Genomic DNA, 27,514 nt, shown 5'->3' on the forward strand with positions numbered 1-27,514 from the left:
AGCCCTTGCCTTTCTCTCAATTCCCTTGTGAAAGTTCATTTTTTTTAGTGGCAAAAAAAAATTGTGCTGTCTCACACTTACTAAAAGGGCTTTTCTGTAGTACATGCTTACAACAGGTAGGGTTTCTTTGACAGCAAATTTTGACAGTGCATACTTACTGCTGCTTAAAAAGAAATTAAAAGGCCAATTTTGAGATTGTCTCTCCTGTTGATCCCCTGATGCGAAGAACTGAAGAACCCCAACTTTGCACTGCACTAGTGCAGGGATGGCCACCATATGGCTCTCAGTTCGGCGCCATGCAGCCCCCGAGCCAGGCCATGTTACGTGACTGGCAATGAATCCACAGCCCTGGTTATAGGAGACCGTGTACCAGGAGCCACTTCCAGACCCAGCTAAGATCTGTGCTGGAGCCATGGGACAGCAGAAATCAAATGTCATTTACTGCATGTGAACTGCTCCTGGAATTCATCTAATTCTTGGCAATCTGAGGGACACAGTAGAGGTCTCAAAGCTTGGATTTCTGTATGTGACCAATAGGAACTGCAAAACTGGATACAGCTGGGTGAGGGTGTCAAGCATAATGCCGCAAAGTCAACCATGATATGTATAGGCAGGGAAGTTCAGTATGTTGATCCCTTCTTCCCAAGAGGATGGTAGGGATTACACGCTTCCACGTGAAATAGTCTAATTTTAAAAGATAAATAAACTCATAGTTATGTTTGGAATATGGCACGCAACACTTCTATAATCAATGCCAGAAACCGTTAAAATCCTTTTGTGTTCAACCGTTGAGATGCATCACCAGCTACAGTATTTAAATATCTTTGCTGAAAGCGACTATCTCAAAAAAGGCAATTGTATACCTGGCACAACTGCCCAAGCAAAAAGCAGCTTATCTAAAAAGGGAGCAAATTATTAATACTGAGCTATTTTCTAGCCTATCTAGAAGTTTGTGTCTCAGGAAGAAGAAAAAAAATTTGCATCGATTTAACAATACAGCGCTGCAAAGAAAGGCAATTCATTGTACTTCACAGAATCACAGAATGGTTGAGGTTGGAAGGGGCCTCTGGAGATCATCTAGTCCAACCCCACTGCGCAAGCAGGGTCAAGTACAGCAGGTTGCTCAGGGCCATGTTCAGTCAGGTTTTGAATATCTCCAAGGATGGAGACTCCACAACCTCTCTGGGCAACCTGTGCCAGTGCTCGGTCACCCTCACAGTGAATTATATTTTTTATGGAATTTCCTGTATTTCAATTTGTGCCCACTGCCTGTTATCCCTTTGCTGGGCACCAGTGAGAAGAGCCTGGCTCCTTCTTCACTGCTTCCCATCAGATATTTATATGGACTGTTAAGATAGTTCATGTCTTTTTACATGTTGGATATCAGCCATGAGCTCATCTCTATTACTGACTGCTAATTTTAGCAACTGTTCACATCACCAAAATTATTATTGCTAGAAAGTTATTTCATGGCAGTGGTTACTAAAAACTGTGGCAGTAGAGTCACGTTTTGTAGGTAATTTCTGGGGGTTTTTTCCCCTTAAAATCTCAAGTCACATGAATTTTTTTTCTCATTTTTAATGACAAATGCATGAGAGGAAATAAAATTATTATTAGTTGTTGAGAGTGAAAGCCCGCAGTTTGCCTCTTACATTTACTGCAAAACGTGTTCATCTCTTAAATTTCATTTGCTTCAGAGATACTGAAAATGAGGGATTTCAGAAATGTATTAATTATGAAATCTTACTCTATTAAAAAAAACTAAAACTATTCAGCTAAAAATTCACTTTAAGTATAAATTACTCTTCTACTATGTGAAAGCAATTAACTTTTACAATGGCAGAAAATCCACAAAAATGGTGGGATAAGTGAAGACTTCAGCGGCCAAAGCAATCTCCAGACCAGCTCTTCTGGGGACTCCCAAGCTATGCAAGTGACACTATCAGTTAGGCAGGCATGATGAGAAGATGCAGGAGAGGTATCTGGGAGATACCCAAGAGTGAGTTTCTTGAGCATACTCAGGTAATCAAGAAAAACTCAGCCCTTTCTTCTAATGCAAATTTGCTTCATGTCACTGCAAGCAGAAATGCAATTTTAATCTCCCTATCCCATCTGAGACAAATAAAGCTCATCAACTGAATTTGGATTTAACAACACACTAGACCTCAACCTGGGAGAAGCAAAACCTCAGTCCCATACAGAAATACGAGTGGTCAGTCCCTGTCAGCATATCTGCCCTACTGGTATAATATGTGGCTGTGATGTATACGACGCTGAAATTACTAAGAATCCCATTTTGAGGCCTTATGAAGCAGAATTTTGAAATAAAGATGCATTAATAATAATGCATTGCTGTCATCTCTAATCAGTGTAGGCTGCAGAGACTTACATTATGAACAAATTAATTTTGTATGTTTCACTGCATTTGGTAAACATATGTGACTTACTAAACCTTACTAAACTAAAAATACTACTTTTACCACATTGCTTCATTGATAAGCCTGCCAATAGTGCTCACTACTGATAAGTGGAAGTACCCTACGTAGTTTGTAAATACATCCACCCATGAAAAGCAAACTAGGGTAGCCAGCTTTCAGGGTAAGAGCTGCTTTCTCTTTTGCCCTTACAGAATGTTCGTCCTTAGTTAAAAACTAAAGAAAGAATCAAACCTGGCCTCGGAGGTAGAACTACAAACTTCTAATCAGTGCTACTGAATAAAGATATTATCTTATTAATGAAGATGTTTCTGGAGCAGCTTTTGGAAGAAAATCATGTGGGCACCCACAAACATTAGAAATAAGCAGCCAGTACTTGCAAAAACTGAAACTGTGCAGCTGTTCACAGTCAAGAAACAGGAGCAGTTATCAGTAACATGAATGACACCTCAAGGTCACTTCAGAGTACTTAAATGCCAAACATCTTCAAAGTACTCCTACACACAACCAGAACTTTGTGTGCAGTTTTAATCCTGCTTAGTTTCATAGCAGCTGAGATACTGAATACCAGAGTAGGTAACCAGATACCTCCAAGAAAAGGGAGCATGGAGCCAGCTCCACTGGCACTAGATGCCATCTTGAAATGTATTTTCCAGTCAGTCAAGCATTCCATTAGCAAATTCACATCTAAAGTCTTTGGCAAGGCAGGAACACTGTACTTTCTTGCCCTGGGTAATTACACAGACTAAGTGAATTTGACAGCCATTTTGATACCTGGTAATATGCTTCAATGCACACTAACTGTTCTGTTTTTAAAACTGAGCAAGGCCAGCACATATGTTTGAGAGTGGATATCTGCCTATGCTGGGCGCTATTTCATGAAAGTCAGGTTTCTGTCACAGATCTAAGGCAAATATTACAATTTACAGGAAAGAAATGAGGACATCAATACATTGTGCGTTATTGGAGACGTACAGCCTTTATAACACGGTGGCTTTCACTATGATCTCTGGGTTTTCTATGTCCTTTTTGCTTTGGACCATTCTCAGTTCCAGCTGGGCTGAGTTTGGTTTGTTTCCTTCTCCAGCTTGCTCTACAAAGATGACATCAGAATGTCATTAAAAACAGCAGTAGAAAAAGAAACAAGTTACATTGTTCCGTTACCCCACCTTTTTTTTTTTTTCCAAACCTCCTCCCCCCACCCCAATCTCCCTTACTACCCCCTGCTAAAGACTTCCAAGGTGGAAGATCCAGGTCAGCAGTGTGATTTCTTATCACCCCTGTTCTGCATCTCTCTCCAGGAAAGAAACACGGCTTTGCTGTTACTAGAAAGTGACAACAGACATGTTCCAAGAACCCACAGATCCCATCTGGCTCTCCTTAGGAATTGAAGGACATGGGAACTCCAAGGGGAGAGAAGCTGAAAAAAAAAAAATCGCTCCTCACATGGCCAACACAGCAAACAGACAGTTTATCATTAGCTGATAAACCCCTCTCAATACTAAACACATGCACTCAAAGGGCAAGTGAGTGAGCTACACTTAAAACAGAAGCTCTCTTGCACGTCAAACTCAGCATTTCCTCAAGTTCTTCCGCCACTGTTTTGCAAAGCAGTCAAGCGCAGTCAGCATGACTGGAGTCTCACTAGAAGCTGAACAGTGACACCTTCAGTTGGGTGTTGTCAAAAATAGGCTTGGAGGGCACAGTAAGGAACATGTACTGACAAGACTACCAAGCTCTCACTTTGTAAATTCTCTGGCTGCTTCTGCACTGAGGGCTGCCTTTAGTCAGGAAACCCAGAAAGCTCTTTGAATGTTTCTTCTGATGCAAATCCAGACAGAACAAGGGAACAAGGTTTGAATGAATTACCTTTTGCACTTTTAATGGTCCTTTGCAGAACATGTTGCATGGCTGACACAGTCTTTTCACATGCGACCTGCATTAACATAATATATTCAGGTTGTAGTAAAATTTCAGCTGCCTAGTTTAATATTATTATTTCAAAAACACTGCTATTAAGAGGCAAACATGACTGACAAGATGCAAACAGGATGACAACTATGCAATGTAGAGTTTGGGAAAAAAAAATCTTAGACTCTCTTAATTCTCCTGAAACAGGTATTAGAAACCATACACCCATATTGAGGACTCTATGTGCTTAAGAGAAAGAAACAGAAAAATAGATCTGATAAATGATATTCAGTGATTATTGTGAAGTGAGGGTAAAAAATATAACTACAAACACGCATGTAGTCTCTCTCTCTCGAGTGAGAACATCATCTTATTTGGCAAAATTACAAAATCCATGTAACTGAAATGCGACCGTCCAAGTTGTACAAGCTAAAATGTTTTGGCAAAAGGGAAATTCTGCTTTCCTCTGAGGTGAGGGAAAAAAGCCAAACCAGAAGAGAGTCTAAATAATGTCATAGATTAAAAGTAATTTAAAAAAAAAAAAAGAAACGTAGTCTAAACTTGCAGAGAGACGAATAACTTCTCCCACACCTTCAAATTGTTTGGATGCTTATGTGTCCATGCCAAAAGCATAGCAGCGAACAAGTCTCCTGTTCCAACAAAGACAGCATCCACTTTAGGAGACTCCACCCGAATTCTTTGTGTCATCTTGGTACCATCTGCTTTAGCTACAACACAGATAAGACAATTAAGTAACAGACCCAGCAATTAATACAATAGCATTTACTATAATTTAAAAGTGATCACCAGATTTGAATTCCTTTGTTGTTTGGAACGTAAAGATGCTAAGGAGTATTGTAAACTTTGTACCAGCTCTTAAAAGGTGCAACCTTTTAAAACTTTGCCAAGTTGGGATAGGATTTACAACTTTTATACTGTACATACTTCACTTAAGAGGGAGCAGGTAGCTAGCACCTTCATTTTCATGAAGGATTGAGAGCCACCTGTTTTAATTTAGACAGCAGCAGCAGCTTGCTCAGGAAACCACATGTTTATGGAGACTGCTGAATCCTAGATGGGGCATCCCAAACCATAATCTAGGATATCTCTGGGTTGTATGGAGGCACAAGAGCAGCTGTAGACATCAGCAGAGAATATCTGATCCATGTGCCATATTGTTATCATCATTGGAATGACCAGACTTATTCCAGACCTGGCATGTACTGAGTGCTAAGACCCACCGACTGATTCTTAGTGGGATCTGTTTTAAATATCAAGACTTTTTCTGTCTCTCAGCAGTCCAGAATGTGATGCCCACATTTAGATCCCTTAGATGAACAAGAAAACGAGATCATATACCATCCCACCTAAATATGCCCTTCTCAGGTACAAACATCCTGCGACAGTCCAAACACACAGTGAATCTTGGTGATGGTATAGAAGGGGATATAAAGAAGAAGCGGAAGGACATTTTACAACCTATCAGGGGAGGAACAACCTGCTAACAGCGCAGTGTAACTTTTCATAAAAGCATTCAAAACGTTCAAAGTTCCCGTTTTATACCACTACTACTTGTCAGGGCCACTACTAGGGGCTTTAACAGCCCTGATCAACCTCACCTAGGACATTCTCCACCCATGCACACTCTGCCCACTTGCCCAGGAGCTGCATGGAAGCTCAGGCCTGGGCGCAAGCATCCTTGCCTGAGCTGTGCTGTAGGTGTACCTGTGTACAGCCCTGCTGTCCCGACTTACTGATTGGATTTTCCAGATTAATCTCAGACCTGGCTTGTCTCACCTTTCTCTGATGATCACTGGACTGGCAATGGGACCTGTCCGCCATCACCACGCCTGTTCTGCTCACTTTATTCAGATACTGTGGGCCTGTGCCCTGTTGGTGAGGGCAGTGCTCTGCCTGTGCTATGATCACACTCAGCTCCCAGCTTGTCTTCCCTCATGGAGCAGCCCCATTCTTACCGCTCCCTCTGATATTACTGCAGGAGAAGAAGTTCACTTCGGGATCTAAGCACCTTCCATGCACTACAGATGGGTCTGATGAAACTGCTTCTTAAAAAGTAACTGAAAGCACGGAACAGGTTAAAAGAAAGCACAGTTTAATGAAGGAGTTCATGACTTACTTTTTCTGTGGCTTCCCAGAGCAATTAGGTAGTTGTTTCCTAGAGGCGCCTGTAGATCTGAGCTTGTGATCACCACAGTCTCTGGTCCCATGGCATGGAGCATATCCATTACCTTTCCATGTGCAAAAAGGCAGGAATCAGTGACTGCAATGTGTGTTGATTAAACCTTGCATCATTCATAGTACTGAGGATTTTTGACAAGCACCTTCTTTTGTAAAGAGAAAAAACAGTTTCTACTCAAAGAATTCACTTGAATTAGGGGAATTAATTTGAAACAGGGGAATCAAAACATCCATATTTAAACATACACACTTGTTAAAATATACAAGCATCTCTGTTTGTATTATCTTTGGATGCTCCTCTGAGAAGAATACTCTGTTTCAGCTGTGATCAGAATTTTTGTCTGCATCATGTTGTCAGAACATATTATCAAAAGACTAAGAGAACAAATATACAGACACATGCACATGAGCTGGCATCTTGAAACACTTGCTAGAAAACCAATAACTCCAGGTCATGAAGTCTTATTTAGCTACTACTTTAAGAGTTAGCAAAGATGAAGAGTTAAAGAGCTAAATCAGAGGCACAAGTGTGTCCGTCTCAATCTTCTTTTCTGTTTCAAACCCCAAATTACACCTGTAAATTATGTACCTTTGCAGGTGTATTTCCACTCTGTGTGTTCCTCACTTAAACTCATTAATACTCTACTTGTGACATCACAATTGATTGCTACAGAAGTGATTTTGATTTCACAGAAGAAAGAATTACTTCAATAATGAGTTTAGCATAAAACACAGATAAAATATTAATTCTCCCAGAAGAGTTTAGCTAAAAATCCTCTCAGGCTAGCTATGACTCATGAGCAGATGAACGATAAGGATTTATTTCTGCTATTTTTTAATTCTCTATTGCTTTTCCTTCTTGTCTAAGCCTCCAAGTTTCTTCAACTGTCAGAACTCTTGCACAGGCATCGGTTGGGTTTTAAAAAAGCAGTAAATCCACCAGCATATGCTGACATAATCAACCTGTGAAGTAACATTAAACTCAATTTCATTTCTCAGCCACAATTCACCAAGAACCTAGTCACCAGTATTTCTAGTTGTAGGACTTAGCCCCTTCTACATTAATATTATGTCATATTTAGTTTTATGTTAGAAGGCTATACTGTCATCACTAGTCTTGCTAAAGAAATGAATTAAAGCATGTCACCATGGAAATTGATGCCAGAATTCCTACCACCTCCAAACGGGACAAATTCCAGCATGGATTATTACTCAGAAGGATAGACTTATATATGACGTACAGCTGGGGAGACAGACAGATTAAAATATAATATCCTGCAAGCAACTATTTAAAAAATGTTTCCATTCTTAAGTATAATTCCATCTCTTTAGAAGAGATATTTTAAAACCCATCACAACTAAAAGCTATCACATGAATCAGAAAGACTGTCAGAAAACTAACTTGTAAAATTGTTTAGCACATGCAACTCGTGTTTGCAGCTGAAATATGCAAACCTAAAACTAATGGCTGCTCAGCTAACAGTGTTATTCTCAAGACTGTGGTTGCACTGGCGAGGATGAGAATAGAAGAACTGAGTTGTAGTTAGCAGCTAGTGGCATGAAGCACAGTTCATCACCCTCACCCAGCACAGTTGGGTAATGTAAAACTGGGGCGGGGGGGGAATTAAAAGAGCTGAGATCTTTGGAGCTGCTTCCTGCCGTGAGGAGATGGTAATCAAGCCAAGTTGCATGACATTGCTGGAGGAAGAAAACAGCAAACATTTGGGCTGACAGACCCCAGCTACTCTCCAGGGTGCCACTGCAGCTGCTGTTTGTTTAAAGATTTTGTGTTCCTTTGAAGTTCAAAACCAAACTGGAAGAAATAACATCAGTCCATTACGAAAGCACTTGACTAGTCAACTAAACAAAGAGCTCAGCCCTTCTCAGGACAGCAATAAAATCATATTCCTATTTTGTCCTTCATCACTAAGCCCTGCAGCTTTTTATTTTCTTCAGTTTGTGTAAAAGGGTAAATCCTTTTACACCTCAGTGCAGTATATTTGCGGACCATCTATCACCTCTGTATGGCAATGACAGCAGCTATCAATGCTGTGGATTCGTCTGTCTTTCACCAGGAAGTACCCGAAGGCCATCACTCCTAGTCTGGTTTCTCATCTATGCAATCTATCCTTTTGCAACCCAGGTCTCACCCCCTTTGAGACAATTTAAGGAAGAGAAACAGAGCACCAGCCAACACTGTCAGGAAGAGATTCAGAGTGTATTCAGTCAATCCTTGTAAGAGCTTGCTAGCAAGCTCTCTTCCTTGCAAACAGTCTGTAAGGGAGAATGAGAAACAGCTGTCCTCTAACACTCAGCATTGCTGTTGCACGACTCGCATGAGGACAGCAGAGGGAGCGACTCACACAAGTTTCTCATGCCCAGGGTCACCCGGGGTTTTCACCCCAACCAGTGCATTTCCACAGCGCTGACAGCGTGTAGTTACTTGCCACGTGTGCTGCTGCTACCCTTCTTACACTGCAGGAAAACAAGCTCACAGAGATCTACTCGTTACCACTGTAACGCCTTTATCTGTAGTTCTTTCAGGAAGTTTCTTCAGAAGTCTGACCCTAGAACAGAAAGTGTTTTGCGCCTGGAGCGCGCAAGCTTTAATGATAAATGGAGAGAGGAAAGAGGCCAAAGTGACTTCAAGGTTGAAGACAAATGGCAAACTGCAGCACTGCAGGCAGGAATACAGCAGGAGATCTTACACATCCTACCCCTTGCCTACTTACCTCTAAAGCTTCTTTTTCTGTGTGAATCTTCCTGCCTGTGAGTAACCTGAGAATGAAATAGAAATATTAAAAGAGCACAAGTTCTTCAGGCAATGACTGCTTTGTTTACTCTTTGAAAGGAGGAAAGCTTGGACTGCACCATACGAGCCTAAATGGTTTGCAGCTACATGGTCTGCTGTACCAGACCGCTGTCTTTAAAAGTTATGTGCACAGATACACAGTGCTTCCAAAGTGGACTCACACCAGTCCTAACCTGCCTCCTGTAGAGATCCCTGTATCATAAAATTCCCTCACAAGTGTCTTCTCTCCATCTCCCATGTAGCTGCTCCCTCCCCTTAGGGGGACAGCCTGTGATGTATCACAACAGATAATCTCCTGACCAAAGAGTCACAGCTATGTAGACAGGACGGGCAGGAGGCATTTAAATTCTTAACTCCTATGAGACGTTGCCATGGTGGTATTTCTGAATCTAATTTTGGGGGTTTGAGTCAAACTATTTCAGTTTTGATATTCTGACATATGATTAAAAATTTTCCTAGGAATGGGTAAGGACGGGGAAGGGAAGAGAGGTATTTTTTCAGCCTGCCCTAGATACAGGCCTCTGGAGACAACAAGAAATAATCATGAAAATGAGAGACTGGGGAAAACAAAAGAAATCTTTTCCTCACATAACTCCCAAATTTTTTATCTGTTTTAATATGATGGAAGGTTAGAGGTTTGCTGAAAAGCACCACTTGAAAATAATAGCTAAAAACCAAAACCCAACACATACATACATACGGCACTGTATTGAGACAAATAAAAGAATGGGTATCAGTCTCCCCTGCTTTTATCCACAAGTTTATTTGGCTATAAAAGGAACTAAGTACTTACTCAGCTTCAAACTGGTTAGGAGTAATTATATCAGCAACAGGTACAACTTTGTCCCTGTAGACCGGGAGGAGATCCTTGGGCACGTACTAGGGGAGAAGAAACAGTATCAAATGTTGACAGCAGCATCTGAGACCTGGGACTGCAACTCTCCTTCCCTCAACTACCATTCGTGCTGTCGCTGAGTAACCTGACAGCTCCCAGTGTACTGTTATGCAGCAGTAACTACAGCGGCAGTGCATCCTCCAGCTGGTGACAGCACAACCAACAGCCCTTCTGTCACTGGAGGCGATGGGAAGCACTGCTAAGCAGACAGGGCCTAAACTGGCTCATTAAAAGGAAGTGGTGCCTGGACAAAGAACTTTCGCCTTCCCTCTCACCAAGGTGACACAGCCGCGTGAAGAAATACAGTGTCCCAACATGGAGGACCCTTTCTCATGTCCTTACCTCCAAAAGAAACTACTTTGTTGTTGTACCAACAGTACAGAGGCCCTTTGCTGCGGCAGCATGTGCCCACGTTAACTGTGTTGCATTGTGGGGCTTAAGAACAAGTAACACCCAGGCTATGCGTTATTTTGCCTCCTTCTTTCAGTGCAGTATTTCTAGGGTGTGCTGTACATCAATATGTGTGAACAGGAATCAGATTTGTAATTTGTTTGGTACAACTTAATCTATAAAGCAGTTCCCATAAGGACGTTAAAAATATTTTGCTTGTGTTGCACCTAAGTCTAACAATGGGTATGCAAATAGTCAAATAGTCAAATCTACGCAGCCTAACGCTAGCATACTTCGCTGCCTGCAGAATCAGCTCTTCAAGTAATGAGAGCCAATATGCTCCCCTTCCCGCCTGTCTGTTCCATCTTTATCCCATCTTCATTATGGCCCATCAGCAAAGGGAGATTGGTTGTCTAAGCAGGTGACATACACTAAGACGTAACAGGAGCCCACCAGCCTGTATGCTCTTCAGACTGAAAGCTGAAAAGCATCAGCTGTTTTGGCACACAGGAGCTCAGCTAGGAGTTTGGGTTAGATGGGTACAGGGCTCACCTCTCCTTCCTGAGTCCCGCTGTAACTCAGCTTAACAAAACCTTTAATAAAAGTTCGTTGTTTACTAGTAGCTGATATTCTTTGGCAGAACCCCATTTTCTAAATGAGGATTAATAGCCCCTTTGCCTGTGTTTTATTTTCTTTGTTAGTCTCATAAGCTACGCAGGGCAGGGTGCATTTATACGTGTGCCCATGTGTTACTGTCTCCCACTCCAATTGTATCAGCAACAGGTACAACCCCTCCACAGTGCTGACCCCTAGGTGCTACCAGAACACCCGTCATACTGATACTGAGCTCACTCATGTAGCCACGGCGAAGCGATGATGTCACAGGGACTCTGCCTTTAGACAGAAATGCAAAACTAGGTCACGTCTAAACCAAGGCATTTTAAATAATGATTTTATTACTTTTTATGGCAGGAATGAGTTGGTGGGTTGTATGTTAAATCTTCTCCTCTTCTTCCACCCACCTTATCTTCCACCCAAAAGACATAGGTAGGCCCATGGTTATGACTTCTCCCAAGAGCTAAAGCTTTGCAAGGTGACTCTACAGCTGCTAGATCTCTGCCTTGTCAGAAGAAGCCAAGGGCAATAAATATTGCAATAGATGTAAAATGAAATAATAGAACACAAAAGCAATGGCAAATTTATTACTAAGTGCTACTTCATGTGATATTTTATGAGCAGATAAACTGCAAAAAGGTACAAGGACAAAGAGAAATTCATAGTGCATGACTAGTTAAGGCAGAAGAAAACACAAAATATCATTATTGCTGATGTCTTCCCACATTGCATTTTTACTGAAATTATTTGCTAGTTTTGATCAAAAAGGAATGTTTCGTTGTCGGTATGCAGTCTGGTATTGGCACACAGAACCTTTCTGTCACTGATCACAGCCCAATGCCTAACAGCTGTTGGATTTCACACAAAATAAGTCATCTTCATTTAGGTTCAAGTGGTATGTCAATTCACACAATCACTGACAATGCCAGCCAGGCTACCAGCCAAAACAGAGCTCTTGACAGAAGTTGAGGGAACTTCAGTGAGACAAGGAAGGGGAGCAGGAGGATATTTTCCTGCGGACAGGGTCTACATTCCACCTGTTGTCTCAGCAGAGAGTCAGAAATAATCCCAGGGCTATGCAGCCATCATTCTTCCCAGACGCTAAACGCATTCAAATACAGGAAATTAAAGTACAAACTTACTTGATGCTGGGATCCAAAGCCACGCTTAGGTAAAATAGCTTAGTTTTGGTGTTTAAAAATTAATGAATCTTTATACATCTTTATATAATAAATATTCATTATACAGAGAATCCAAACAGCTAAGTACTAACCATAGAGCCTTCTCCATTCCATTTGTCACCCATCACTGGATCGCATACTGTAACAGAATAAATCTAGCTTTAGAAATGGGGTACAGTTGTAGAGACCCTGGTGGGAGGGAAAAGTTTTAGATAACAGTAGTGGCTATGTAACAGCACTGAGCACCCGATAGCTTATACACTCTCACAGCTCTTGCAGCACACTCAACCTGAAATTTATAACTGGTGGCTGTCAATTCTGAAAGAGTAGGCCATGTGTCTCAAACAATTGTCAGAGGGTTGTAGTCACCCTCTCCTACCTGCTTCCATGTTGTTCTGTCTGAAGGTGATGAGGATGAGAGGGTCTGACTGCTGGGAGTAAAGGGGCTTTTGTTATGGAAAACGCAAAGAGCCTTCACTCCCTAACCCAAAACTCTGGAATAGTAGTATGGTGGGGAAGAAACGTGGGAGAAGCTAATAGCTGTGAAAAGAGTCCTATTTTTACTTTAGCGTAAAAAGATACATGCCAAACGTACACACCAAAATGCTGTGTGTACCCGTTAAAAAAATGTGTATTTTAATGAAACAAGAAGAAAATCCATGCCAAAGTACATTAACTCATACTTGGTGTAATAATATTAACACCCATTTAGCACAGGTTCTGAATCATCAGCAGTTTTAACAACATATTCCAAGTGCCCTCAGTTTCAAAGTGAGGATGGAAACAGCCTAGCCTTGTATTTTAAAGAAGAACATTGTTCGTTGTATTAGAAGAGCTTTCAGCAAGATAAAAAAGAAATAGAAATCCAAAGGTATCAAATCAATGTCCAATCAGTATTTACGGAAGTTTCTATGAGTAAAAAGAAGGTAATTTGTTTTACATTTTAGAAGTATTTTCCTTACATTATAATCTGTTTATTAAATGTAAAGGATGTTAGAATGCAAGCTGTGTTCTCACCATCTGACCACTTCCTTCCTGTTCTACACAGCTAGAGGTTTCTTTCTGCTCATACTCCAACAGTTTTTAGCTTTCACTTACTAGTACAAGGCTCTGGAGAACCTGACAATGCAACAGCATTAAAAATGGCTAAAAAGCGACAAAGCCCGAGCTCATGAAGGTCTCTCTGCTACATTTTTCTAAATGAGAACTGTGCTTTGTTAATTTTAAGTCAGATATCACACTCCCCAATGTTACACCTTGCAAATCCTGCGAACCATTCTAGGCGTTTCCTGACCACATAGTTTATTGAACCTGAAGATGACAGGCTCAAACTATCATTCAGAGCTTTTTATCCCACTAAATCCCCACTGACTTAGCCCTGTCACTCTAAACGTTTTGCTCAATTCAAGCCTACACTGGTTATGTTCAAAAGTCCCGAAACACTCAAGAGAGTCAGAAAGGAAAGAGGAGAATCTTTTCTCACAGGTTTAAGCCTGACACGACATGTTAGTGACAGCAGTTGCTAGAGTCTGTTGCTCTTTGAGTGCTCCTAGGTAATCTTAGCAGAGGGCACCAGAGTTAAAAAAGCCTTGGAGTTTAAGCTAAATTATGACGCTTATAAGGCACAGTAAGACACTTCTTCTGGGATGTAACATGAAACCATGGCAGGGCAACACGGGAGAGTCTACCCTGCTTTTGAGTGACTTGGAAATCAAGGAGAGGCTTCAGCTATCGGCACCTAACAACCTATGCCTCTGAACCACAAACAGCAGCAGCCGGCTTAGATTTTACAAGTTTTTCTTGTAAGGCAATCAGTCCTCAAGGCACATTCTCCTTTGGACAGCATAATGCAAGAAACATACTGAAAGGCATGAAATCAGAAAGATGAGAACCCAACTCCCTCAACACTTAAGCAATGCTGAAATGAAACTTCCCTGTAGCCTCAGCTGGTCCCAGCCAGATCAGAGCACAAGATGGTTGTGAAATGCTGGGTAACATCAGAACAGCGTTTTCATCCTAAAACATGAAAATGATGGGCATATACAATGATGAAGCAGAACAGATTATAATACACATCCTTACCATATACTAGGTTAGAATTCTGTTGCTTCAGCTCCTGGACAATATCCACCACCATTGCAAGAAACGATGTGTCTCTTGTATAACCTTTGGGAAAAAAAGACACTTTTGAAGTCTATTCTCATGAACGCTGTTTTTTTTTTTTTAATTTTGGATAGGAATGCTGCATACTTCTCATTCTTTGGAACAATGCATTTTAAGAACAAAGGCATTTTAGTATTTCATTCAGGAATAATAGGTGGAAGACAAATTCAGACAGTGCTTGCACAACTACAAATATAACCTTAAAAATCCATTTACTAACTATGTTGGATATGAAGGGCTCATACAACTTCCAAATGCTTGAATATATATACAAAAAGGTCAGGCTGAAAGGAAAAAACATTCCTTTTCTTCAAAACAGCAGTCCGAATCAGTACTATTTATCATGTAGTAAATAAGAAATATTTTAAATTCCATATACTTTTCTCGTACTCTGGTTTGAAGCAGGTTTTCTATTATTATTAATGTTGGTGCTGATACAGTCCAACACATTAATGAAATGGAGAGTTAATCTTGAATATTTTAGAGCAATGGCCAATATACCAATAAAATTCTTATTTTTAGGCTTAGCAGTGAAATAAGCTGGAAATAAGTTTTATTATCTCTCAAGGCCCTAATCACAATGCTAGCACCACAATATTCTTATTTACTCATTAATTTCTTGATTTTATAGATGTTTCTTTATATATTTATTTTATGTATTAACTTTATTTACAACATTTATTAATTAATAATTTTATTTTCATTGATTTTAGTTCGTTTAATAGCATTATTTTGAGCAAGGTAGCTTCTTCAAAACTTCAGCTTGGAAATGTCCACTCTACTAAAATATTTAAAAATACATTTTGGAGATTTTTTTTTTTTTAATCACAAAATCGATCAATTCTTAGATGTTGCAGAGAAATGGAAAAAGCTTCCAAGATTTTTGGCCAAAATGCTTTGTCTTATGTTTATGAAATGCTGATAATCAGCCAAAAAAGCCAAGCAAAGATTTTTGTTTAAAATGACTGGTGATGGTAGACTGGCTGAAAAAAAATAGAGTATGATTAACATTATTGACAGAGGTGCTTCAAAAAAATTACACTGAATTGGAGTTTATCTCTTACCTTGAGTGTTTTACTGTAAATGAAACAAATATATGAAGATCTACAAGTAACTAACAGTCACAGAAATTAACGAAGTGTTGTTTTGTATAATCAGCCTAAAGATAATCATTTCCATCTCAGCCAAGATATCTACAGTCACCAGACATATAATTACAGTCAAATCCCATCTGCTGACAAATTAATTTGTTTTCAGTGTTTGAATAATCATGTCCAGGTTGTTGGAGGTACAAGGTACAGTTGTGCACTATAGTGAATGGCTGTTCCTGTTTGAAGAGAAAAATCTGTCTTTTGGCCCTCAATGAAAAAAACTGAATTCAAGTTCAGCCACAGCACAACTGAACACTAAAACACTGAGAGTGTTATTAGATCTTAAGAAATTAGTGCCATTTCTACCCATGCCTTCTTTTTGTCCATACTGAAAATGGCTACACCGAATGAGATTTTTAAACAAACATGAACAATACACTGACCCATCTACCCACAAATCCTATTTTAAAAGGCATATTAATAAATATTCCTCTTTTTTTCCCAAAATTTCTTTTTGCTGAAGATTTCTATTTTTCCTTCTACCGTTTTTAATCTCTTACATCTGTTTTGCCAGTACAAGACAGTGATAGGAATGGAGTTGGGGTCTCTTCCAAGAGTTGAAAGTAAAATAAAATAGGAACATTTCAGCTAAAAGAATACTCAAACATTATTTACAAGTTTTCCATAGTAACATCTCCTGAAAACTCCTAAAATACAGTGTGCTTTTCCTGGAAATGTCCTCTGTGTGAGTTCTTTCAAGGAAAGAAAGGGTGTTTGTCTATTTCTCAATCACAAAGAACTCTTTTATGCTGAAATTAATTTCTTAAACTTAGTTCAGTCTATTTTCTGTTTAGTCTCCTTTACTTTGGAGATATTCCCTGAAAAAGAACTGACAACAACTTCTTCAGACATGCCACACCCTTCAAGCCAGAATGACTGCTTTGGGGTTATAATCCATACGCTTAAAGTTTCCAGTTTTGGAAGCCATGAAATCAATCAAAGCTGGCAATATATTTCTGTTTACCTTTAAAAAGTGACTGTTCACTGCTATAAAAAAACTGATACTGTAATCTAAACCAGATGCACAGCTCTTACTGAGGTGAAACCCGATCAGTAATCTACATTTGAGAAGCAGGAATTGGATGAGAAGCAGTTTTTAATAAAAACTGCACACAGAATCTCTCCTTTCTACAAAGCATTCTACAGGAAGTTATCTTTGCCTATATTTATAAGCACTTTGCACAGGAAAACACTGCACAGTCACTATGTCCTGCAGAACTGTATCTACTCAGAGGACCTACACAGTAACAAGAGCAAAAAATCAAGAGATATGACAGAGTCAAAACCAAAATCCAACCCTGCTTATACTTTGCTCTGTATCCAAAGCACTACCCCTTAAAGATCAAGTAGAAAAAACAAGGACAGACAACTGTGTATAAAATGATGCTTATAGTAATGCAGAGTGCCAGTACTGCAAATTTAGGAGAAAGGGTTAAACTCATGTCTCCATAATAAATTTAAAAATAATAGTCTGACATTCCTCATCCTTTTTTCAGTAGAGGCACTCCCAAAACATTAATTAAGCCTGTACATGACTGGCCTGTACAAGTCTGAAAGCTATACAAGGGGATCAATTTACCCACCCAATTGCAACCTTCAGGCTGGAGAACACTGTCTGTTTCAAACTAAACAGCACGAGCAGTTGAGACTGTAATATACAAATGAAATTGCAGGAGGAATCAAAGGAGGGAAAATATAATTGCTTGGTTTGGAATAAGGAGGGATATGGTTTATTTTTCTTTACTTTTGTTTACATCTCATGGGAACTCCAAGGAACAAGCTCTTCTTACCTGTGAGTACATAATCATACTGGTTGACCTTGTTCAGCTTAAGTCCTTCATACAGTTCATGAAGTTCATCTGAATTTAACACCTGTCCCTTCCAGTGGGCATAACCTGCAAAGTAAATGCCAGATAATTTTTCAAGAGCTAGTTTTTCTATTTAGGATCACACAGATTATACACTTGGAGGGACCGTATCAGATGTTAGCACCAGAAAGGATTTCCACCTCCTTTTCTGTAAAACGTTGTTGCTGAATGAAAGCTGCTGGCAGCAGAACATTTAACGTGCTCAATCTTCTCAGCACCTCTGTATCCCAAAGGAACTAAAGTGACTACACTGGAGTTTGAGACTGTCCATTTATCAGCAAATCGAGCAAGGCACACACAAGCTCCTGCAAGTTTTCCCATGGAACCTATACAACTATCCCTTTCCTGTGTGGAGGGGGACAAACGTTTGTTTTAGACTTCACTGGAGGAGGGTGTCAGTATAATCTATTTTTGTTATTTTATACTATAAAAAGAAGAAAAATAAAAAGATTGACAGCTAGATGACAAGCTTAAACAGGCTCGTGGATCTGTCTGGACACAGGCATGCAGCACTGCCGCGCCGACTCAGATATGGTGTTCACTGGGACCTGCATGTAACGAACAGAGTGACCACAGTGGAACATTGTCATGGATGCTCTTTAAACATACAATGTCATCTGACAGATTTTCTTCCAAAAATAGCACAGTTTTAATGCTGAGGATCCTGGAAGAGGCAAATGAGTATCAGAAAGACACTATAAACAGACAAATAATATCCATACACTCTTATCCTTGAATGATCTCTGAGAATTACAAGCCAATATTCTTGGCTGAGAAGCAGATGGAAGGTGAAGTTACTTGGGAGAAGCTGAACTGATTTCAGCAAACAATGGACCAAGCTTCATGGCAGCCAATTTAAAGGAAAAAAAAAAAAACAACAATCTTCCTTGACAGACTCTAAACATTTTGTTGAAGAATTTAAATGCACCTCGCACCTTGTCATCAAAGCCTGGCCATCTAGATGGCAGCCATCACTCCCTTGTATGCAAGTATGGGGCTTCCTCCAGGGTATTAGATGAAGCACCCACAATTTAACTCTTCCAACCTCCATAAATTCCGAGTTTGTTAAAAAGCTTATCTTTTTATTAACTGGGATTAGGAAAAGTAAAATGTTAAATGAGGTATCTTCTTCCACACCACCCCCGTATGAAGACAATGGTATTTTGTTTATTTTAACTTCTGCTCTTGGGAGTTAGAAAATTCTGTGACAAAAACTGTTGGCTTTGATTATCACTCTAAACTGTGTTATTAGAGTAACTGCCAAAAAGTGCCTGGAGCCTAGGATAAGCACATTTTTCAGCTTTCCTTCTTATGAATGCAAATACACCCACAGTAGGGTGAGCATATGGATCATTTTGTTCTCCTCAGCTCACAAAGGCCTAGCCTCTAAAACACGACTTGCTGCCAGCTGGCTGGGGGACTGACTCACACCAGCCACTACAATTCTCTCCCTAGCAAATGCTTTTTAAAAAGTCTCTGTGAAGAAACGGACGAAGTGAGGGATTCCCATATACGTTAGGGCTGTAGTTCCACTGCAGAACATAGTGATACTCAAAACGGCAATGCCTAACACCTAGACACACGTCTAGCCCCAAGTATATGAGGAACCCTTGACTACAACTAACTCAAGTATTCGGCTTATTTAACACATATGCAGATGTTCGTTCTGTCACATCTGCAGCTTCAGAGAGAAATAATTTGCCTCTCCTCTTCTCTGAATCTCTACTTCTATTAGCACTGCAAAGCCAGTCCGTACAGGGACACAACGGAGTCCTTTTTATTCCATTGTGCCCATCAATGAAACCGAGTGCAGTTTTCACCCAGAATCAAGGTCAGCTGGCAAAAGAGCAGTCATTCATCTTACACATGGCCATAAAAATAACTATGATAGATTGTCCAGACAATCTAGATACTCTCGGGAGCCATTCCTCCAGAGGGACCCTGCACATTCACTATTTAACTAAAAGTTCACCTTACTGTGTCAAGCTGTCTTAAACAGTCAATGCACAGGGTCCGTGTCACACTGATCCTCCACTGAGGGAGGGAAATAAATACGGAAACAAAATGTTACCTAGCAGCCCAGCTTAGCTCAGGAATTGGTAAGTTATCCACATGGGGCAGGGACATTGTCCGAACTCTGTAGCAATGACTTCCAAGGGTATCTAGAGGATCCTTTTTACCACCTGGTAATACATGTAATACAACCTAAAGTCTAATCACAAGATAGCTGGAAGAAAAAAAAAAGCTCTAGGGAAGCTCTCAGGGAAGCCCCAGCTATTCAGACAGAAGAAAAAGGGCAATGCCTTCGCTGGATCTGCAGAGAACTGTGATTTCACTAGGAGTTGAATTATGTTCAAGTAAGAAGAAACAAACAAAATCAAAACTGGCAGCAAGATGGAAACCACCCTAAGCCCTTTCCCCAGGGTGACTTCATGTAACATGATGAACAAGGGGCACATCCCATGACCCTGCATTTATCCTACTCTCCTGGTGGAACATACACCCAAAAAGCAGCTTCTGTAGAGGGACAGAAGAAAAAGCCAGTTACTCATGTTCAAAAAGGGTTTCTCTACCTGAAGGATGGATACCTTGGGGTCCCAGGAAGAGGGAGAGGGACTGTCTTGAAAGGGGAAAGGCAAAAAACCCAGATAGATACTGTGTGGTCAAAAACCCACTGCATAGCCTTGAACCCAAAGCTAGTTAGCAGGGAACGCAAACAGCAAGCATAAACATGTGAGGTCCAATTGGCTTTAGGGAAAAGCATGAGTGGTTAGAGTTAAGGATGATAACGAGGACTCGCTGTCCTCCTCAGCTAGACATAAGAACTCAGCTGGCAATGAGCACATTTGAAGACCCACAGCTGCCTTGCAAGACCTAAAAGAAAGTCAGCTTCCTAGAAATGTTATCCTTATGCCTACACCACTAAATATGAATATCTGAAAAAGAGCAAGAGAAAACTTAAAATCTTCTGTTTAACTGTCCACTTACTATAACTCCTACTCTGCAGTAGTGTTTCCACTGTGGCACTCAACACTACGTAAGTTCCAAGTCTCACAGTACCTGGCTATTTGCACACATTATACAAGAACCACAGCCAAGAAAACTGAAGAATGAGTTTCAAGTTCGTACTTGGCAAAACAACTAAATCCCTTTTGGAGACTACAGAGCTGGTTATGCATAGCAGCTGGATCAAATTATTACTCCTTTATCTTGGATATTAAGGTGAGAACTTGGCTTGTATCTTCCACAGAGGAAGAAAGCTAAGTCTTCCTTGTTTTTGTTACAAAACCACCAAATAATTCCCCTCAGTGCTGGACTGAGAGAGCGGAGAGAACACTGCAAATCATGATACAGCTCTCCAAAACTGCACTTGGCTCAGACTGACTGCATTAGTCTCCCAGATCAGTAATAATTTTAAACGCATAGATGAACATAAACATTTAAACATCTTTATATCCCTTCTGCTTATCTGTGTTATGGCCTTTTATTGCAATTAAATGTTTTATATTTGCTTTTAAGCAGATAAGGGAATGAAAAACAGGTAAGATACGATGCCTCTTGTCACTTATCCCTCTAAAATGATAAACGTATTCATTAGTCTCCAAGGAAGTGTCTTGGTTCATCTGTATGAAAAAGGAAAAAAAAACAAAACCACAACCAAGAGAGGCAGCTAATACTGCACCCAAGACGAATGCACATACTTTTCTTTCTTGCCTTCTTCCACTGGTACATTTTTTTTCTCCTTTGGAATGTATTTATAAGCCTCTTAATTACTTTCAACAACAAGGAAAAAAGAAAAGATTAAAAATCTCAGGCATACCAGAAGAAAAAAACAAAACAAAACAAAAAGCAAGCTACCATTTAAGTATAGCAAGGCATGTAAGATTTCTTCGTTTTCCAACCCAGAACATTCTGTTCTGAGGTTTGAGTTCCTCCCGTGGTGCTCCCTGCAAAACTATTCCAAGTGGCTTCAGTAACCAAGTATTTTACATGGGAAAAAGGAAGAAAGGTCTAGTGTTTAAGGCACATGATGGGCAGCCAATCTGGTCCCAGCTGTGCCACAAAATTCACATGCAAACTCTGGCAGACAACCTGGTCTAAACACATGACTTCAGCTACCAGGAGGCCTTCAACAAAACCAGAAATACAGTAACAAATTCTCCACTGGATTTTTTACAGCCAGTCAGTGTGGGAGTAAAATACTACCAGTGTTAGGCACGAGTGGAGATCTTTTCTTTTTGTCCCACACTGCACAGGTGTGAATGACTGCATATGGGCGGTAGACTGGGAAGAATCACATGAACGAGACATAATTATAATTTCTCATGTATTAGACCTACCAGCCAACCCAACCACCCACTACACACCCACTAAGTGGAAGTCCAAAAGTGCTTTGCTTAAAAATAAAAAGAAGAGGAACAGAAAAAAACAGGCTATTTGTTCTGGAGCAGTTTCAAAGGTAGGATTTGGATAGCGAAGTAAGCACATTATATGCTTACCATTAACCTACGAATTAAAAACAAAAATGCAAATCACTGAAGAATTAAAAATGCACCCCAAAATATCAACAATAAAAAAAAATCTAGATTTTTATTTTTGTACATCAGATGATGAGATCCTTGTGCAAACAATACAGTAAAATAGAATAAGAAGCACAGCATCTTTATAGGTTGCATGACAGCTTCTTTTATTTGTACATGAAGCATGATACCATTCAAGGGTGAGTCACTCTAATCATAAAAGTTCCTCACCAAGCAACATGACAAACTGTTCTCCCAGGGGGACTGATTTAAAGTACATTCTCTGAATTTCAGGATTATCAGAGACTAAAGAAAGCTCAATTTTCTGAGCAGGAGTCAGCAGAAATAGGCCCCTGGTATCTTACTAATTTAAAGACAGGGCAAAAAAAAGGCAATAATGATTCACCAAAGAAAGCCTGTTAGTCATAAATTCTCTCTGCACTGTATCTTTTGCTGACAAGGCCAGTTTCAAGACAGGGATGGGGAAAGAACGAACGCCATATCCGAAACCTCACGCACTTTACTACCTGTGCCCCCTCTGGAATGTCACATTCTTTTAGAAACTGGAGTTCACAGATTTTGAAGCAAAAATTTGCCCTTCAGCTTTAATGACCACAGAAAGGGTTCTCGTAAGATCTTGTTCTTGTAGGAAAATCAAGTTATCTTCGCCAGTGCGTCCAGCACGTGATTCCTGTGTGTTGCGGCACTGCTCCAGACACAAGCCACAGCAGTTTCTGTTCATTAATCCCTGCAGTGGCACAGACTGCATGTACATTGATTTGCAGGTACTAGTGCAAGTTTGTGTGCAGGCATGTGTAAATGTTCAAACTTGGAAAAGTCTTCGTATGAGGACACCACATGTTCCTACACGCCTCTCTCAAAGAGGAGGTGCAAAGCCACTGGGCTTAGAATCTATCCTTCAATTTAAGAAAGGGTGGAAAGGATTTCATGGATAAACTGCAGCGTTAGAGAACTAGACCCATCATAAAAGGGAATATGTGCCCTTCCTTTCTTTTCCATTCCTTCCTCTTTCAGCCAAATGACCAATACGTCTAAATACATTCTCCTTTTACTCACGCTTGGCAAGGGCCAAACACTTACTGTATTGGGATTTTTTTCTGAAAGCTCTGCTTCCCAAAGTCATGAGGTTGTGCACCAATCTTTGGGGTTTTTTTTTGTTGGTTTTTTTTTTAACACATTTACTAAGACAATCAAGATTACAGAAAAAACTTGGTAACGTGACTCCTAAACAGCAGGAGACAAAATAAAAGTTCCAAATATTTTAAAGACTTGTGATCTTTGAGACATTTTTGGTTCTGGGATGTTCATTTAGGCCTTCTTTGGGGGGGGGGGAGGGCGGCGAGGTGGGAATCACTAATTTGTTGTTCCTTCTACTATCTTCATTGTCTGCCAAACCTTTAATGAAGCACTAGTAACCTTTCTCCAGCTGTGATACTATTAAAAAAAAATAATTAAATAAAATCTTCCCTCTTCTCCTCTATTCTGTTTTAAGAATCTGGTCATCCTATTGGTAATGTAATTTTCCTACCTTCAGAAACATTCAGTTTACGGTCCACTAAAAACTCTATTAAGCTCTTTTTACGTCCTATAAAGCTGATATCATCTTGAAACTGAAAGCCAACAAACGACAGGTGCTGATCCATTCTGAGCACTGAGTTATCTCACGTGAAAAAATTCCTTCATTTCTGGAAGATTACAACAGTTTTACCCAGCTGTCAAAAACTAAACAACGGAAAATCCCAAACTCCAAAACTAAGTACATTAAGAAACATAAGTCACATCTAAACATCTCTTGAAAACGTGACAGAACCTTCGTACTGTGCCAAAGGGTACAAGCAGAATAAGCAGCTTTTTGCCTGAGCCAGGAAAGACCCCCACTCCATGTTTAATTATTACCTCTTTCGTGCCTTTCCTCAACAAGCAGAGATGGCTTTCTAGCTACCCTTGAAACATTAATTTCTTCTTCCCAGGGTGACACTAAATTCCTTCCACGATAGGAACATCTTATAACCTTTTGAAAGCTGCATGGAGCTCCACATAGTAAGAGAAGACAGAGACCTCCTGGTCTGCTCTCTGTTTAATAAAATTTAGCATTTTATTAAAAGAGCTGTACCCGTGAGATACTAGGAAGGTATCTCAACTTTTGCCTTTTTTTTTTGTCAGAAACAATTTTTGCTCTTTTATAAGATGTTAAAGTCAGAATTTGTTCTTTGTTTATTTTTTAAGACACCCTTAGAAATTCTTTATCTAGAGCAGATCTCCCCTCAAGCAACCTGCCACCACCATGACAGTAGACATGTCTCTTGATTCAAAAATAGCAAGTCACTTGGAGCTCCTTTATGGGTGAAAGGTATTGCTAAAATAAACATAAATTTCAGCTTTCTTTTGAAAAATAAAGTCCTCTAGCACTGTGAGCGTTAGGAAGTCTGAAAGGACGATGAGAGTGCATCATGGTTGCACTCATCATCTAAGCCATCATTTGGCTTAGAACCCAAATGTATTAGCACCCCACCCCCTTCCTCCCTCCAGAATGTAATTTTAGGGTAATCGCTAGCCTTCTGGGTGGGCACATAACGACATGAAACATTGCATCTAGCTCAGTATTCTTCTGATGTTTGGGTTGGTAATATGATGATGAGTGTCATAGGGCCATACTGCACAGAAAATAGTACTGAAGACTCTCCCATTCACAGGCCTGCCCATAGATGGCCATTGTGGTTTAACCCGGCAGGCAGCTGAACACCACGCAGCCGTTTGCTCACTCCCCTGCAGTGGGATGGGGAGAGAATCGGCGGGGGGGAAGGTAAAACTTGTGGGCTGAGATAAAGACAGTTTAACAGGACACAAAAGAAAGAAAATAATAATATGATAAAAGAATATACAAAGCAAGTGATGCACAATGCAATTGCTCACCACCCGCTGACCGATGCACAGCCAGTTCCCGAGCAGCGGACCCCCAGACAGCTTTTCCCCTAGTTTATATGCTGAGCATGACATCACATGGTGTGGAATATCCCTTTGGTCAGTTGGGGTCAGCTGTCCCAGCCGTGTCCCCTCCCAACTTCTTGTGCACCCCCAGCCTGCTTGCTGGTGGGGTGGTGTGAGAAGCAGAAAAGGCCTTGACTCTGTGTAAGCACTGCTCAGCAATAACGAAAACATCCCTGTGTTATCAACATTATTCTCATCCTAAAACCAAAACACAGCACTATACCAGCTACTGAAAAGAAAATAAACTCTATACCAGCTGAAACCAGGACAGCCATATTTGTGTTATTTCACTGAGTGAGTTAGATTACTGCCTAACAAAAGAATCAAAACATGAAAATTGCATTTCTGTCCTATATCCTGAAAATGTGAGTGAAAACATAAGACCGATCTCCCTTCCACTGTCATGTGATGAGGCGAGCCACATGTCGAGTAGAGCTGAGTGACTATGGAGTAGTATCTGAAGACACATGTAAAATTTTACCTGTGTGGTTTGAAAACTGGACAGAGTTCACCGTATCAACTTCAAATCCCAAAACCTGTAACAGAACACAGGAATGTTTCTTTTACTAACACAGCTTTGTCAATATGTTGTCAATATCACAAAACACAAAACAGGATTCTTATTTCCCAGTGTTTATTTAAAAATCTTGAGCACTCTTTTAAAGTGAAAGCTGAGTCAACATACATGCAACATAAACAAACAATGCAGTACTTTACTACAGCAGTGGAAACGGAACAAAAGTGACACTGGCAACAGCACCAGAAAAACAGAGCTCTGGATCCTCAGGCTAGAGTTCATCTGGGGATAAGGATGGAGAGGCTGGTCCAGCAGCAATCGCTGAAGCCCTGAAGAAAGCCTTGGCTAGTCTTTCTTGGCAAGAAAAGCAGTCTAAATTTCAAGGTACTAAATTAATGCAAAATATGGAGGGAGAATGCTGTTCGTATTCCAGAAAGGCAATCTTTCTAAAAGAAGGACAGAAGAATCTTAAAAGGGATCAACCTTATGAGCCATACTTCAATTTCAGAAGCAGTTTTTACAAATAAAAGAGAATAGAAAGAAATCACAGAGAATTAATTTGGGGCATGATTAGGCAATCAAAGGGCGAGAGCTCTTAAAAACCACAAAGTAAAAAAAGCCTTAAGCATGCTCCAAAAGCCACCTGCTACCTTGCATTACCAGCAATCCAAATATTAAAATATCCAAGAATTTGCTAGTGCAATCAACAAACACACTCTTGTTGCCCAAAAAGAGAAAAATATTATGAAAATAAGAGCATCGAATCAGGAGAAAACTAATGAGGATTTTTAACCTGACAATACCTGCTTAATACTGACAGCCATTGCTGCTCAAGCCATTTTTAGACACTTTTATCTGCCACGAAAGAAATTCTAATGCTACAGTGACATAACAGTCTGACATTTAATATTTGTTTCCACATCCTACTTGCTCTGAGTAAGAATTCTCCTCAAAAGACGAGCTGCTATATATGGCTCCGTGAATCATACTGGGAGATAATAGTAATGATGCATCGCTGTTTATGATCCACTTTCAGGCAATTTGCTGGGGAGGGGGGAGTGAACAAACGAAGCTTTTGCCAGTCACGTTTTTCACCGAGACGCACACCTCTCCCTTTTCATCACAAAGGCAACCCATTCACATATAATAAAAACCTCTGGGTGTATGGTGCCAGACATGAGGTTTTCCCTGTGCATGTACTTTCTCTCGCACATGAAAGCCATTAAGTGATAAGCCCCTTATTTCAAACCCTGGACTGTTACAAGATGGAGGTACGTGCTGCAACAGGTAGTCCTTCTGCCTGCAGGCACTGCATTTCCGTCATTTTACAGCTCAGAGTCCACACAGGTCTTCACAGAACAAGTCTCTTCTTTCAATATATAATAAAGGTTTCTGTTCATTCCTGACCAGAAAACAAAGCAATCTTACGTTAATGACAGACAGAATGGTGGGTTGTCTCAGCCTGATCAAGTTAAAATTAACCTCAGCTCCTACTCTCACCCCAGTTTCTTGTCTCACCTTGGTGGATTTTATTTTAAAGACCCAGGAATGAAAGGGGTGAGATCATGGCAATACTGTTATGACCTTAACCTTGATGTTTGCACATGCTCTTCAAAGAAATAAATAGAATTATTTATTATATTATTTATTATTTATTATTTAAAGAGAATTCTGCTTCTAACAAGACTGTCATCCCATATTCAATTCCCCTCCCTGCAATGAACAGACCTAAGAAGTTCTAATTTCCTTCAAACATCTTGGCAACAATTGTGAATTAATCCACTTCTGTGCAATATTTAGATCACATCTCTCCAACTATTCAACACCTGACACTACAGAACACACTTA

The 27,514-nt window shown here is 40.2% G+C and overlaps 1 protein-coding gene across 1 annotated transcript; it reads right to left on the reverse strand.

Moving 5' to 3' along the window:
• Positions 1 to 1,238: 1,238 nt before the first annotated feature.
• On the reverse strand, positions 1,239 to 26,490 carry PDXK (pyridoxal (pyridoxine, vitamin B6) kinase). Its single transcript, XM_009330650.1, has 11 exons — positions 26,470 to 26,490; positions 25,631 to 25,709; positions 17,543 to 17,647; positions 14,521 to 14,604; positions 12,531 to 12,577; positions 10,151 to 10,236; positions 9,278 to 9,323; positions 6,484 to 6,595; positions 4,938 to 5,074; positions 4,305 to 4,371; positions 1,239 to 3,528 (listed from the first exon to the last, which is right to left on the reverse strand). Exons 1-11 carry the CDS (start codon positions 26,488 to 26,490, stop codon positions 3,416 to 3,418), a joined length of 897 nt encoding a protein of 298 aa, XP_009328925.1. The 3' UTR covers positions 1,239 to 3,415.
• Between the last annotated feature and the right edge of the window lie 1,024 nt (positions 26,491 to 27,514).

The sequence above is a fragment of the Pygoscelis adeliae genome, unplaced genomic scaffold, assembly GCF_000699105.1.
Source record: "Pygoscelis adeliae isolate BGI_AS28 unplaced genomic scaffold, ASM69910v1 Scaffold548, whole genome shotgun sequence".
In the NCBI taxonomy this organism is placed as follows: domain Eukaryota; kingdom Metazoa; phylum Chordata; class Aves; order Sphenisciformes; family Spheniscidae; genus Pygoscelis; species Pygoscelis adeliae.

Bases quoted from the DNA above. Each gene is read 5' to 3' on its own strand.
- PDXK (XM_009330650.1), bottom strand. From the start codon at position 26,490: ATGGCTGTCAGTATTAAGCAG. The intron at 6,596-9,277 runs GTAAGTAGGCAA...GCACATGGAAAG, and splicing joins CAGAAAAAGAAGCTTTAGAG to GTAATGGATATGCTCCATGC. The intron at 3,529-4,304 runs GTAATTCATTCA...TCATCTTTGTAG, and splicing joins GACCATTAAAAGTGCAAAAG to AGCAAGCTGGAGAAGGAAAC.